The sequence below is a fragment of the Ischnura elegans genome, chromosome 9, assembly GCF_921293095.1.
Source record: "Ischnura elegans chromosome 9, ioIscEleg1.1, whole genome shotgun sequence".
Taxonomy (NCBI): Eukaryota; Metazoa; Arthropoda; class Insecta; order Odonata; family Coenagrionidae; genus Ischnura; species Ischnura elegans.
This window is the reverse complement of record NC_060254.1, coordinates 2953645-2970071: the sequence shown is the minus strand read 5'-3', so window position 1 is coordinate 2970071 and position 16427 is coordinate 2953645. Positions and strand designations below refer to the sequence as shown.

At 41.8% G+C, this 16427-nt stretch overlaps 1 protein-coding gene across 2 annotated transcripts; it reads left to right on the top strand.

Moving 5' to 3' along the window:
• Positions 1 to 3788: 3788 nt before the first annotated feature.
• On the top strand, positions 3789 to 12633 carry LOC124165503. 2 transcript variants are annotated; one of them, XM_046542942.1, is made up of 2 exons: positions 3789 to 4080; positions 7792 to 12633. In XM_046542942.1, the coding sequence occupies exon 2, from the start codon at positions 8053 to 8055 to the stop codon at positions 11674 to 11676; it is 3624 nt and encodes a 1207-aa protein (XP_046398898.1). In that variant the 5' UTR covers positions 3789 to 4080; positions 7792 to 8052; the 3' UTR covers positions 11677 to 12633. The 2 variants fall into 2 exon arrangements, with proteins under 2 accessions (XP_046398898.1, XP_046398897.1); XM_046542941.1 differs by lacking the exon at positions 3789 to 4080 and adding an exon at positions 5928 to 6113.
• Positions 12634 to 16427: the final 3794 nt, after the last annotated feature.

Sequence of the window (16427 nt, the reverse complement as noted above, 5' to 3'; positions counted from 1 at the left end):
AGCGAGCAAAAGTTACATTCACCTCACAATTCAAGCAATTATAACGTTGAAAATAACACTACTTTGGCACAGAAGGTGCTCGTAGAAATCTCCAAGCAGCGAGCAAAAGTAGTATTCACCTTGCAATACAAGAAGTTGTCACGTTGAAAAAATAATATTTTGCCACAAAAGATGTTCGTAGAAATCTCCAAGCGGCGAGCAACAGCTGTATTCACCATACAATACAAGCACAGGCAGTCCTTTACGACGAATTTTCCGGTACCTATGAAGAAATGGAAGAAGTTTTTGCATATAAAAACAGCGGACATTAAAAAACATCCAAATTGTTCTAATTAAATAAATGAATGAGGGTCAACTTACAATCAACGTATCCATCTCCTGCGGCCGTGGCTCAGACTGCTACAACGTTGTTATATGGGTATTATAAATTTTTTGTTCAACTGCTCCAGTCGGCTCCAGTTTTATATTTTATACGCTTACTCAGACATTAATATTATAAATAACACAAAATATGATAGCTTCCGAGTCTCTATCGTCGGATATTTTGTTTTAAAAACGCCAGCTCGACCCGAAAAAGGTAAACAGACGTCCGCCATTAGGGGTCGGTATCTCACCACCGGGGTAGCTGGCCGTGGCATGGTCCTTATATGGCCGTGGTATCATACCGACCCCTAAGCCGTGGTGTGACACCGACCGGTGGCCACTCGTAATTGCTCGGGGGCGGTGAACGCGCTTCGGGGCGGTATGATACCGCAGGCGGAGTCTCACCGCATGCGGTGAGCCGTTCGTAATTGGCCTCCTAGTTTCTATACGAGTAGATAGGAATTTTACATTGCCTGAGATTACCAATGCATGCATGAGGCACTGAGCTCTGGGAAACATTTCTTAATAATCACCTATTAAAATTGCCTATGGTCGGAAAGTTTCCTTCGTTTGATAGGGTAGGTATAAATAGTCCTTATTTGAGTCAAGCACTACCTGCTAACAGGGTAATCTACGCTACCGCAATGCTCGGCAGCAAGCAGCCTGCATCGTAACGGCGTCCATAGCCTCGCACTCAGATGGCCTCACACAGCAGCTGCCAGACGTCACACGGGCTTTTCCCAGCATTCATAGTTAGCCGTCGCGTTTTCGTAATAATCTTTCGATTTAGGCAATAAAAAAATAATAAGAAACCACCCTATTGGCTCAAACATGCTCGCATCAACGCGCACAAAATCGCACAGTACATAAGAAAGCTACGTATTATATTTTACCAACGACTTTCCATGCGTTGGAAACTTCCATATTTTTACGTTTTATATTATTAAGTTTCTGACCCATGGAAAGTCTTTTTTAACATCTTTCTTTTACTTGACCTTCAGGAAAATGCAGATTATCATGATATGCATGTTTTATGACTTTTTCTTCTAAAAATGATGATAAAATCTATATTATTTTATTTTTAATAGATGGAATACCATTCCTTAAATTCTTATGTGATAATAAAGGAAACATTCATGCTACTTTTGTCTGCTTTGATGTGCGCGTTGAATGATTAATGAAAGTGGCTAAATCTGAAAATATTCTTTATATTCACCCTTAAATTACATTGTGCTCTGAAACACTGGCTAAGAATAGTTGCTTTCATCACTAATGACCGATACTGCGATCCTGAATGAATTACTGACCTTTTAAGTTGGAAAATTATCTTTATAAAAATGGAAAAGCGAGAAAGAAATTATAAACTCATGTGGCCATTGAGGTCAAAACTCAAGAACTTGCGTCGAGTTTTATGCAACAATCTTCACATCCAACTTCTCAAAATTACCAATGCATTGCAGACCCTCAGCGAGATCCGTTAAAAGGATTCTAGCGAGGGTTTATTCTAAATATAGTCGGCACTCCTTCTTACGTGCAAACACGATAATTTTTATTTGTAAGGCCAGAAACCTCCACTATTGTATTCACTTATACCTAAATCTACATTCTTCATTACAAGTGGCGCCAATAGGCGGTGGCGGGGGTTGTTAAGACACCAGCCGTTAAAAAAATTATAAAAATCATCCTACCTAGCATTCATTAAAGTACTTTGTTGATCGGGAGAAAAGCTAATTCAAATACCTTTCACTAAGAAAAATATCTCTCTTGATTGTCGTATCTGTCTGACCAGGAAATGGAATGAGGTTCTGAGTTGATACCAGTGGCGGATACAGATGGGGGGCGCGCGCCCCTCCCTTGCGGGTCCGGCCGTATTGGCAAACATGGCAGAACCACGATTGTGACTTTTTTTATATCATAAGATGGCATTGTCTTATATATGTGTATAATTACATTAATTAAAATTTTATTTTACTCTGCCTGTGACTTGATTATTTTTTATTGCGATATCGCGATAAAAAGTAAAGGCAACTCAATATATCTTTTGCGCCCCCCCCTTGAGTGTTTTCTGTATCCGCCCCTGGTTGATACTCTGTGCCGTTCTGGAAGATACCTACATATTGGTAGCTAAAGCAATCTATTCCCAGCTCACAGTTTCAGTGTGGTTTATTTTATACAAGCAGTGGCGCAGCCAGCAGGGGGCACGTGCCAATTAATTTTAAGCCTGAATCACACGACCATTTTCTCCGTCATTTCCTAGCGATCACTCGCAAATGATCGTCGCCGGCAATTGTTTTTCGCGATCACGATCGCGATGTGGATTCCCATCACTTTTTTCATCACTCGTCCGGTCGCTTTTTCCGTCGCTAAAACCGTCACTATAACACCACATCAGCCAATCGGAACGCATGCCCGTATGTAGAGATTGCAGCGCAACGTTTGGCAATCGTGGGAACGATATAAATAAACATAAACACGCTATTTATTATCGTGATGCGGGTCCTATGACACCGAGCTGTGATATCGGAAGTAGTGATGCGAAAGCCGACGGCGGGAGGGACCGTGTGATTCAGATACTTAAATGATCACTAAAAGCGATCACTTAAATTCCCGTCGCAAAAAGCGATCGCTCTAGTGATCAATTTTCGCGACGAAAGAAAATGATCGTGTAAATCAGGCTGTAAAAAAATATTAACCTATGAAATAGCTTCCCAACGATCCATAAATTGCGTACTTTAAAGTTCTAAAATAGAATAAAATTTGATTTACAGAAATAAAAATGCTCCCCCCCCCCCAACACATCGTCCTGGCTGCGCCCCTGGAACCCTCACTGACTCGTTCTAAAATGGATATGAATTCTCGTCTCTCGCTCTCCTCACAAATCCCTCGCTCGGGACGAGACAGAAAAAACAAACGGAAGTCTTTGAGTGATTATTTTGTTTTGCTCCTCGTCCTGTCCCGTATCAAGTTCCCCACACTTTCTCTGCCGTAAAGGCCTGGTAACACGGTACACGAACACGTACGGGTTAATGTCTAAATGTATGAACGCGAGAATGAACGCCAAAATGCAATCGTGTAACCACCCAACTTGTGCGAACGCATGAACTGAAAGTAGAACCTGTTCTAATTTGATTCGTGCATTCGTACATGTTCTGTTCCAGTCCACCGAAATCGTTCATACAAAAGCACATGAACTCGCGCGTGTTAATGTACCGTGTAACCAGGCCTAATGTACAGTTGCAATATCGAGAAAGAATGATTGCGTCGGCTCTTCCCGCATTTGAAAACGAGACCTGTCATGACGAGTAGAATTGACCTTGAGCTGTTCCTTTTTACCCCATAAATTATACGTGCCGCCTGTTGTCATAGAGTGAATAACGCGCATGCGCCAAGACGAGTGAAAGTACGAGCGAGTCACTTGATGGGAATGGTGACTCGGGTGATATCTCTCTCTCTCTCTCTCTGTGCTTCTGCCTGCCGCAGTTCAACGCGGCGGCCTTTAACCTTGGTTCCGCGGTTTAAAACAAGTGTTGGTGTTTATTTGACGTACTATTCGCCAGGAAAGGCATTCGCGGAATCCTGGAAGAGACATGGATATGCGATGGAGCGATTTCCGAAGTGCCATGTCAGCGTGTGAGGGACACGCAACAGTGAGGAGAAAGTTTCAGTGATCGCCGCTAGATGGTAGAAGTGCGCGCTTGGAGACCGGTTCGATATTGCGTAAGTACACTTCGGGCGTAGTCCAGTACACGCTCCCAATGCTCCCAAGTGCTCCCGCTTCAGACGCTACAGATTCATGGTCCACTTTCGCTCCTATCGCTCCCAGTGCTACCCTACTGGATCACGGCTGGAGCGATTGTAGCATTTGTTAGTCGTTTGTTTTACAAGTATCGTCTGCTCGGATATTAGGTCGCCTGAATTAGGGATTGTTATAGACCCTTGCACTTTACTTTGCTTGTTAGAGAGGTCAGTAATATTAATGACAAAAAGAATATGATCATGGGGTACACCACAAGAAACTTAATTAATATTAGATCTTCATTGGATACCATGATCGGACACCACAACAGACCGATGCTTGTCCTGAAGATTTTACCCACTGGTTTGCAAATCCTCTTACACCAAGGTGATAAACTTAAACAAGAGCAGATCATGATACATATGAAAGAAGATAACACTGATTGAATACCTAATTAGAGAAATTTCAATGAAACCAAAAATAAGCCTAATTAACTTAACTCACCTAAAAGCTTGCGTTTAAACGATACACGTACAAGTTAACTTATTATTAATAATTAATTAATGCCTGTTTGCGTGAATGATTTTTGTGGACCAAAACGGAACATGTACGAATGTTTGAACCAAGCTAAAATAGGTTCAATTTTCCGTTCATGCATTTGCACAAGTTGAGTGGTTACACGTGTAACCACTTAACGTGCAACAACGCAACCGTACGGTACGTATTTCGTGTTCATTCTCGCGTTCATACATTTAGACTCGTACGGGTTTATGTAGGTGTAAAAAGGCCTTAAGTGGAGTGTCTTTTGACGATTTATCATGCACTCATGACTTTGTATGATAGTCTCAAAAGCAGTCCTAGACTTGGACCCATCTCGTCAACAACAAGCCTTAAGCATCAATGCAATACGTGTCAACCTGACCTTTAGAAAAATACACAAGTAAAATACAACCGAACATCAATAATTGATAAATTAAGTTGAAGATTGGAGGAAGAAATCATCATTGAACAGAGAATACAATCTTCATGGAGAAAGGTTGGCCGCCACAAAGCAACAAACGGAATACTTTGACCAGGAAGTTCACGTACCCTAACCTAAGAAGTCATATTCTATCTCAACTTCACGCAATGTCAAGTTCAAATAACTAATAATTGATCTAAATAACAAATAAATCAAAATATCTTACAAAATCAACAGAAGTAACATATTAACAAAAGTATCAGACGGAATGCTCCGACCGGAAAGTTCACTCACCACATGCCTTAAAATTTCGAATAGTCATTTTCTATCTCCACTTCTCGCTATCTCAAGCTTAAACCACTAACAATTAAATAATATTATATATAATTAATTATCACAACAACAAAGTTTATAAGATATCTTGGTCTTGCCGCTCAATTTCTTCCCCGATCTGGCCCGTGGCGACTCTGAATTGTGAAACCATTGAGTTACAGCCATTTGCCTCACCGTAATATCCCCCGAATAGTTCTTTAACCATTTGTTTTTAGCATTTACTATCCAGGCTCTCTTAGCGACTTCTTCCATCAACTCCAAATGGTCATATTATTGCCGGCCAGTCCACAATTGTTATGAACACCATTTTCTTTTGCCTTCCTTCCCGTTCAAATTCGCGCTGAAAACCGGTTCGCTCCAGCCGCCCTACCTATTTCTTGGGAGCGTTTGTAGCGAGAGAGAAGCGAATGTAGTGACGTCATGCGTGACGTACGAGAACGCTACGGGAGCTTCTGTAGCTTCTACTGGACCACGCAAAGACTCGCTCCCAGCGCTTCGGAGCACTGGGAGCTTGTACTGGACTACGCCCTTCAACGAAGGGAGTGGTGCATTTGTTTTGGTTTGAATTTGCAACCGCCGGCGCTCAAGGCCAAATGAGGAAGTTGAGCTATTCGCCGAGTGAAAGGTTCTCCTAAGTACCTAGGCAATTTGGTGCGGGTCTATCTGCTGGTCTGCCTTGCTCAAGATGTTCTCGTGTTGGAAAATGGAAAAGTTGCCCCGGTAAGAAACTGCAAACGGATATGAACATTGTATCTTGCTAGTGTCTTGAACAATTATCTCCGACGCCGCTGAATAACCTGGCCAATTGTCATTTACGGAGGGATAACTAAATCGCGTTTACAACTTTTTATTGTTTATTTTTACTCTTTAATGGAAAAGAAACTGCTAAAATACGATTAAAATCCGTATCAACCATTTATTTTGGACGTGTATTTTTAAACTATTTAATTTCCAATATTCAAAAGCTACTTTTGGTAGCTTAATTACAGTAAGTATAAATTTTTATTCATCGTACTTGACCTTGAAAAACTCTTGGTAAATCTATTTAAGTTGCTTGCAGTATTTTCGGGATTTTAAGCCGTGTTCACACCATGCATTTGTACGTGCAAGTACGTGGCTTGACAAGTGCTCATATGGATGCACTTAATTAGAACAGGAGCTATTTCCATTCGTGAATTAGCGCAATTTTGGGTGTTTATACGATACGATTTTGCCGGTGAACGTGCTTGAGCATCTAAGCGCGCGAGTAAACGCATCGTGAGAACACGCATTTGAATACCTTAGGCTTTTTTCATAAATACGTATGACAAATTGTTTTATAAGTTACCTTCAGTTAAATTTAAATTTGTTGCTGGTTTCAATTGGTGATTAAATGCTATGAGTAGAAGTTACTACACAATTGCTAAAAATTGAAAAGTTTTAAGTAAGCCAGATGCATGATAGTACTCGAGCGCAGGGCCGGAACTAGGAGTGTTGTCAGGGGGGGCAAAGATCAGCCCCCCCATCCCCTGATCTGCCCCTCTCTCACCACTATAATGTATTACATCCGTGCGCGACTTTTATGAGATGCGGTAGTTGACATTAAACACCATATGTTTGTCATTAAGAAGTTTTATTAAGTAATGCTATTATTTAATATTTTTTAATATGGTCATAGTTAAAAACTCAATTAGAAAAATTAGATAACCTTTTGAAATAATCTCTTAAAATATTGCCGCCCCCCGAAATCTGCCGCCCGAAGGGGGCTTTCTTCCCCCCCCCCCCCCACCCTCCCCGCCCTACTTCTGGGCTTGCTCAAACATTTTTAGGAAAATGATTGTGATTCGCCAATTGATCATTTCATGGAAACAAATACTCCGATGCATAATGCTGCAAATATTAGTGCTAACTGATGAGAGTTCCTTCGTTTTCAATTGAAAAATATTTATTTTTAGGTAAAGAACTTCCTTTTTGAAAACCCTATGAAATTTTGCTTTTCAATACTAAATTGACTATGAAAAAAATACGATACAGTATTTTAGTGGTGGGTGTAAGCTTTCGTATATTGTCCATTAATTGATTTTTTCAGTATCTTGCTATGCAGCTGTTGAACAGAAATTTCAAATAAAATTACAAGAAATATATTTATTTTCTTTTAATACAAGGCGAGTGTGTGTGTCTTCTAAACCATACATTTGAAGTTCGTACTAATATTTTGTCTCGAAAAGCAATTTTTTTTTTCAAAATTTTACCTTTTTTTCTGACGGCATACGTAAGTAATTTCTAATTAAGGTTTTTTACCGCCATATTTTATACCTATTCAGTGATGAAGTGTAATATTGGAAAAATCCTGATATTTAAAATTGAATTGCCTTAATTATTTTTCCTCTGATTAATACGTACGTTTGCTTGTTTATAGGTGCCCGGCTGTTAGGTCGCACGTAATCTCGTATGGACACCTTTAGGTTAGTAGGTAGTCCAAAATACAACGGTGCATTTCTAGACATTTCGCCATTACCTCATCTTTGTGCTTCTCACGACTCGCTTACCCTGAGTCACTCTAATCTCCGTCCCAAGAAGATAAAGTAAGAATAAGAAAGATCGCGCAAACAGGCATTTATCGTTTGCAGACGCGATAGGGAGGGCACCCCTGTCCCCCCCCCCCTCCACGAAGAGTCGCATGCCAAATGAGGGGTCAGGAGAAGACGTCACTGCGCTCGACAGCTTCCTGTCTTTCGACAACGATAAAGCGAGAAAGACTCGAATGCAAAGGGCAGTCAGCGTCGAATCGCGAGTGCGTTCCCTTCTAGCGACGTCCCGCCAAAAGGCAGTTGAGGAGCGAACGAGAAGACGCAAGTCCCGTGCGAGAAGAAAACACAACCTGCGTCCCCGCAATGTGGTGGACGTGATCGACCTCGATCCGGAAGAGCGTTCTTATAGTGTCACGAGTTCGCGAGTTTGCGTGGTGGATGCGATGAGGAGCCAGGAGCCGATTGTGATAGACCTCGAGTCGGAAGACTTCGAAGAGTCTCCGCACGTTTCGCAGGGCGTTCGCAGTCGGGAGGCGGGTGTGGTGAAGGTCGATGTTCCGTGTACAGCGCACGGACTTCCCGAGACTGGAGGTCACAAGTCCCAAGCAATCAGTGGTGCCCAGCCTCAAAAACCGTCGGGTTCGACACCGGGCGCACGTCACACCCCAGGGAGTGTACGCAGCCTAAATGCAGGTCTTCAAAACGTTGAATCAGTAATGGTCCACCAAAATTCTCCAAGCAGTTTGAACCAGATAAAAGGTAGGGCGGTGGTAGTGGACATTAGCCAACAATCAACCTCCCAGTGTTGCCCGGAAACAAGGGGTCAAGCTACACCGACTGTCAATAACCATGGGATTTATACACCGTCGAGTTCTTCGTCTACTCTTCAAAGTGTTACGGCAGTGATAGACCTCCGAAAGTCTCCGCACGACTTGAGCCTGAAAGATAGTAGGGATGCGGCACTAGACCTAAGTAAGCCCTCAACCTCAAGATCTAGTGGTCAGTTACCGACGAAAATTAGCGGCCCTAACATCAACAGACTGTCGGGTAAAACGAGTCGACGGAACTCCAATGCAGATCAAAAAATAAACAGGACGCCGCAAAAGCCCCAAAAGTCAGCTGGTATTTCAAACGCAATAGGAAGTCAGGTGCCAATGGTTGTTACTCCAAGGTCGGTAAGCAATAGCCTCAGAAATACCGGGTCTGGCGGTCAGCACTCCCCGGCAATCTGTGGCATTGAGATTCGTGAAACTACGAGTTCGACTGCCTGTGCTCCTCATCATCCGGAGAGTCCAAGGGATTCGTCTGCACCAAGTGATACACCAGTGGTACAACGCGAAAAGATATTGTGGCTTACGAACGATAAGGGGGACCGTGTTCCCATTGCTGTTGATCCCGCGTTGGAAGTCTTTATGGCGTCAGATAATTCCAACAAGACTCCGCGGTCGAGTGGTCAGAAATCTTTATCAACCGGTGATCAACAGATTAATAAATCATCAGGTTTGACTCTTGACGCACCGAAAGTTACTACAATTTCTCGAGTGAACACAACAGTTATAGGGCCGGAAACGTCTGCACACAGTTCTAATGTGAAAGATACTCAGGTCCCTTCTTCGATAGACCCCACACCAGCAGGCATTATGGTTCCTGGAATTTTCGAAAACACTCCCGAAGCTAGGCGTGAGGCGATCAAGACGATCATTGAACTACGGCACCAGAAATCGTCGGACAATCCCGAGAAAAAGAGACGACTCGCACGCCCAGACGCCAAGGAGGACCCGATATCTAGCTGCAAATCACTGGAAGCTCTCGCCGCCCTGTACTGGAGCCGAGAAAGGTGGGCCAGTGAGGAGATAGAGTCATTCATAGAGACCTGCAACAATATCCTGGAGAGGGACGAAACCAACCGCGTCACTGCACCGGTCCCGCGCATGTTGACTCGCCTGCGGGAGGAATGGCAGAACAAACCGGGCGTTCAAGATAAGTGCCACACGCTGGAAAACTTGGAGGCCTTTCGGACGCGGGATCCTTCGTCTCTGCTCACGGCAATCAGTAAACCTCATCAGCGTGAAGTGTCCGGTACGAATCAGCGCGCTTTTTCCCCTACGTTCAGTGCACGAGTCCCCAATTCGGTTCCCTGTAGCAACACGGCGTCGAAAAGGTCTAATAGGGAGTCAGATGGGATGGGAAGTGAAGTGATGATAGAGAAGGATCCGGGGGCAGTAGGCAATGGGTTGAAACTGCTTTCGGAGGGAGCAATAGGGTCCAACAATCAACAGTCTCCGTCGGTCAGTATTCCTCAGGCACATCATCCGACTGGTTCGAACCCCGGCGCATCGTATCCAACGAAGTATTCACTCAATCCTTTTGCTGGTCATCAGAGTGAAACGTCAGCGATAGGTGTGGGAAAGGGATTGTGTACTAGGAACGCAAAGGGGGGCCATGTGCCAATGACTGTGGGTCAGGAGTGTGTTGACCTTTTACCGCCAGATAAATTCTGCAGGACTCCGACATCGAGTGGTCAGAAATCTTCAGCTGCCAGTGAGCCGCAGTTTAATGTTCCGCGTAATTCGTCTCTAGACGAAACCTATTGTAAAGGTAGTGCAGGCAGCTCTTCTAAAAAATCTAAAATGAAGACGAGAGGGATAGATCGTAAAAGCTCCACCTGCGGCACTAATGCAACAAAATGTCAGAATGCGCCTGCTGTGATAGATTTGGTAACGCTGGACGTGGACGTGTGGGAGAAATCGTGCACGAAAGTGAGACCAAGTGGTCAGAATTCTCCTGTAACCAAAGCTTCGAGTTCAACTATTTTTCCTCCTCGTTCTGCTTGTGATGATCCGCCTTGCGTCTCCAACATAATAGATACACAGGTACTTAATGTCGAATGCCCCTCATTAGTAGACCTGAAAACGACAGGGATGGATCCTAAAAGCTCTACCTGCGGCAATAATGCAACAAAATGTCAGAATATGCCTGCTGTGATAGATTTGGTAACGCTGGACGGGGACATGTGGGAGAAATCGTGCACGAAAGAGAGACCAAGTGGTCAGAATTCTCCTGTAACCAAAGCTTCGAGTTCAACTATTTTTCCTCCTCGTTCTGCTTGTGATGATCCGCCTTGCGTCTCCAACATAATAGATACACAGGTACTTAATGTCGAACGCCCCTCATTAGCAGACCCTACCCTTCCTGGAACTTCGAGAGGTACTTCGCGGTCCTCGGCGAAGAATTCGAAATCAACCAAGGCGTCGAGTGAACTGTCGCCAAGCCAGTCTTCTCCCAAGAAAAAGCGACGGAACCGAAAGCCAATAGTCAATAAAGACCCGATAACAAGCTGCAAGACCCTGAGCGCTCTCGGAAACCTTTTCCGCACCCGTGAACTATGGAACGCTGTGCAGATGGAGTCATTCTTCGTGACTTACAACGCTATCAAGGCAGCGCGCCCTACCCACCGCATCACGGCTGCTGTCCGCCACATGCTGAAGCGAATGCTCGAGTATAGGCAGAATCTACCAAAGGTACCGGAGGAGTGCACGGCAATGGAGGACCTGATCGCCTTCAATTTGCGGACTCCTACGTTGATGATGGATAAGGACATGTGCAAAAGGTTTTACAAGCGGACCCTGGAGCTGGAGAAACAGGAGGAGGAGCTGGCAAAGGAGGACGAGGAGTTGAGGCAGATCCTGGAGCTGAACCCACAAATATTGACACTCATGGACGGTGGACGACAGGACGATGAGAACGACACCGACCAAATTGTGGCATCCTGAGCCAGTCGTCCCACTTCCGAGTTAAAGAGGCAGCTGGGGCAATTGTGGAGATGTGAGGAAAGTCCCGCAAGGTAATTATGAAACTCCCTCGTGAACAGTGTACAACTTGCATCCAAACCCTGTTAGTCCAAATTATTATTCTTTATGCAATTATCAAGTATTGCAATGTGTGGTCACCTTTTGTTTCCCTCCCTTTGTTTACAAGTAATGAATTTAGTGACAATTAACTTCCTTGATTACAAAATTGTGTTCGTTCAGTGTGTTATGTCGTCGTTTAATTCGGTCACAATCCTCAGCTGATCAGTGAGCCGAGGTGATAGTTTTTTTGCCTTCCTCACAAAGGATTATTAGAGTGCTGATCAGTATATTTCAACCTTCTCAAAAATCGTGGCCTTCCTGTGTCGTGACGTCGTTTCCTTAAGCCCTATGACGTCATTGGGCTCAGTTGTCCATTAGTTGTAGGTAGCTTTTTTTTCCTCCGTGATCAGTGTTCACGTTTTTCATTTGTTTACTCCCTCACAAAAATGGCGGCCAGTGCAGTGTTTTCCGCCCGTGATGTTTCGCCGCGCAGTCCATCAATGAGCCTAGATGGTCCCTTACATGGTGCATCGATTCTTCGCCATATTATTATTGCGGTGCCAACTCATTTTAACATTTGTGCTATGACTGTGATGACCTGAATACGCCCCCATCAAGGTGCCCTCGAAAAAGTGAAGTGCATGATTTTTTAACGAAGTTTTTGTGAATGAGAGCGTTTTTTACCACGACTTCTAAATTTGCGAATGATGTTGAAATTATTTCGAGGAAAATTGTATAATTTATCGCGGGCAGATTGTGTGATTGCTTGTTTCACCATATTCAATGAAAAGACTGAAATATCAAGATGGTGCTGTTCAAATACAAACAAACATAAGCTCTTGAAAGTGTTTTATAATATTACATTTTTTTATATTTTAACTGTTGACATTTTTTTTTCTCCCAACTTCGCTAAATCACGTATTGGAATGGCATAGTGCCGTAGAATATCGGGCCTATTTTTTAAGTTTCAATTTGTACCAGTTGAAAATGGTTTGTAGCGTAAGTACATAATGATTTTAACTTTAACTTACAATTGACAAACTTGTAAGTCAAGAGGTGTAAGTATGAGCATAGAGTAAGTGACTTGACTGTACATACTAACTAACTCTATGGTCAGAGCCAGGGATGCCGACTTACAAAAAATATTGGGGGGGCCCAAACCGGGGATCTTGCCCCGGGAAATTTTTATAAGTAGTGACATTAGAACCCTGATAACTCAAATCTCGATATCTGGACACTCCGGGGAAAATCAACAAGCCTGACACATTTTTTTCCTCACACCCATATTTTAATTTTAAGGGGGTGCGGGCCCCGTCAGGCCCCATGGAGTCGGCGCCACTGGTATGAGCAAAGGACATTTCTGATGGTATGGATTTCAATTTTTTCTCGATGGAATAGTAAGTATTACAAACAGTGGAGGATCTATGGGGGGACGAAGGGGGCTATAGCTCCCCCCTCGTCTATCTAATTTACACTAGATAGAATGATAATTTTTTCTGACCCCCTCTACTGCTGGAATTTTAACCCCCTCCCCCCCTTTGTCACTATCCTGGATCCGCCACTGATTGCAGCCATACCAATTTCCTAAATATATTAGAGACGGTTTTTCATGAGGAATTAGGGGTGCCGGGGTGTTGACGTTTTGCCAAATTAATTAGCTAGAGCTAGACCAGAGTTTGATGCTAACCTTTCCATCACACTACTGTGAATTGAAGTTGAATGCTATGAAATCAGTGGAAATAAAAGCATCGAAGGATATTGTGCCTTAGCCTGCGAGAAAAACTTATTTTCGCCCCTACGTTAAGGAATGGTGTCCACGAAAATCAAGAAAGTGCACTTGTTACCATATTATACTTGCAGCATTTTGAGCTGAAATTGCATCAGCATTATTCAAATAAGCTGGGGATAAAATGTGAAGTTGAGTAAGGTCGTACTTTCATAGTTCCTTGTCGAAATCAATAGTGGTAGAAGTGTGATTAAACCTTAAAAAATGCTAAAATTGAATTGCAACTATTCCTTTTTTGCCCAGATATAATTAGACGGTATTCATTTGATAGCACTTATCCATGCAATAAAACAATCGATTGCGTTGTAGCTATTATTTCGTATTCGTATTATTTAGTTAATATTATTTAATTTTAATATTATTAATTTAGTAATTATTTATTATTAGTTAATATTTATAATCGTGATATATAGTTAAAATGTAGGAAAAATGAAGTAGTACGTGTATAGTTAAATTTGTTGGGGGTGAATTTGATGTTAAATGAAATTACGGATGAGTTTTCTTTGCCATCTCTGATTTTGATGATACTGTTGTTTGTTTTTCAAATGTGATAATCGATTTGTTGTACAATTTTTAAAATTAAAAAAATCGGAAGTGCATTTTTCTATGAATGGAGGGTTTTAAATATTCACGTTATCAAAACACATCCCAGGATTTTCTCATGTCTCACAGGATTTAAAAAGTTGGAAAGTCACGAATAAGACTGAATCCGCACTAAAAACATAAAATGCTGCCAAAGCATTACGTAATTCTTACCCAAAGAATTTTTTTTTAATGTCTTCTCGGGAATTTCAACGAGATTAGATTATTTGATATCATCGACGTTTCAACTGACGGCTAGTCCATCGTCATCGGGGCGAATGAATTAGTATGAGTGGGTGTAATGTTGACATGTTATGTAACCTATTTACTGCCACAACAATCACGTCACTCCTGATCAACCGGAAAGAATTCGAATGGGGAATATGAATGAAATTTGTTCATTATGCTCACTGCAAGTCTCGCTGAATAGACAATTTTCTCGCCAGTCCAAATGGGTATATTAGCCAAATCTGATTTAAAAAATTATTGTTGCGGTAATCTGTAGACGAAGTCTTCGCGCAACTGAACTAGCTTCGGCGGTAAGTCCGGAAAAATAAAAAATCAGGTTCTACTATCTTTCTTCGGGATTTTTATTCTCAACCATTAGTAAAAGTAACTCTCAACAAAGTAAGTCAGCAAACCCTTGACTACCAAAGTACATAGGTTGAATCGTAGACGGTATAACCAGTAGCAATATTAGGAAAACATCACGAAAATATCTACACCACTTATTGAAAAGTGTACTTAAATATCTGAAATATTTGAAAAATCGCAATAATATCGCTGCTAGTCCTGCTTCCGCGGGTTTTCCATTGATCTGCTTTCAAAGTTTACTGCAAAGGACGCATCATACAGGATAAGTATAAAAACTTCTGACAGCTTCTCGGTAGTTGAATTAAATTTGTTTTTCAGGATATTCAGCATATTCATCCAGTTTGATATCAGGTACATTTGGTGTCTTTGTTGGTTTTGAGTTTTCCATGCCATGTCTCTTCAATACCAGCTGTGCATAGTTTTCCTGGGATATACTGATGCCTTCTTCTGTTTTTCTTACGTTCATGCCAATGCATGATATCGGTTCTGACTCAATTGTTATTTCAAAACTTTTTTTTTAGTTTATCTAACAATTTCTTAATCTTTTCTCTGTCTTTTCCAATAATTATTCCATCATCTACATGTATCGCGAGAAATATATCTCCAGCTAGTGACTTGAATATGCACTGCTATGTCTTAAGCTGAACCAATTTAAGTTCTTTGAGGCTTATCGTGAACTTCTTGTTCCATTGACAAGGTGCTTGTCGCAGTCCGAAAGTCATTGTGTAGGAGACAGATTTTTCCTGGCTGATCAAAACCTTCTGGTACTTTCATATAGATTGTTTCTTCTAATTCACCGTTGAGAAATGCTGTTTTCATATCTAGTGTTTGGATTTCCTTGTTTCTCTCGGCTGTTATGACAAAAAACAATCTCGCGTCAACCACGGGACTAAAAATATGTTTGTAATCTATCTTATCTTGTCTATATTTATCTTGTCTTGAGAACATCCTCTTACAACTGAGCTGGCTTTAAATTTTCCATTATCTTTTACTTTAAAAACCTATCGGCTAGTGAGGATATATTTTCCTCGTGCTTTTATTTCACCTACATATGTCCAAGTTTTATTCTTCACCAATGAGTCTACTTCATCTTTTACGGCTTTCACCCTTTCGTCTTTCTCTTCACAACTCAGAGCATCATTATAGGTCATCATTAGTGGTTCATCTTCACTTGTATTAAAATCCATTGCAAAGCTTTTATATTTTGCAGGTAGTCTTTTCTCTCTAAGTGTTCTCCTGTTCCCATCAATTTCTTCTTCTCTTCTTTTGTCTTGGTTTGGATGAATTTCTTGGTCTTGATTTTCTTGTTCTTGGTTTTCATTTATTTCATCATTTTCTTGATCTTCGTTTTCTTCGTATAACTCTATTTTGATTTCTTCTTCTAGATTGTTTGCAGAGATCGAAAAATTGCTTGTATAAATTACATCTCCACTAACAAAAACTTTTCTTTAACTTTTGTTCCACAATCGGTATCCATTTGAAGCATAGCCTACAAGAAAAGCATCTTCACTACTACTATCCAATTTCTTCAGTGGTTTTACTATTTTTGAAAAAAACTTTCTGGCCAAAAATTTGTAAATTTCTCAAGTCAGGTTTCTTTTAATGGCAGTTTTCAGCATTTGAGGGTTTGAGGCATTCCTCTGGTTGGACTTCTCTTCTTCAGATAGGCTGCTGTTTGTACTGCTCCACCCCACTGGTATTTTTCGCTTTT

Coding starts and splice junctions, on each gene's coding strand:
- LOC124165503 (XM_046542942.1), top strand. CDS start 8,053: ATGCCAAATGAGGGGTCAGGAGAAGACGTCACTGCGCTCGACAGCTTC.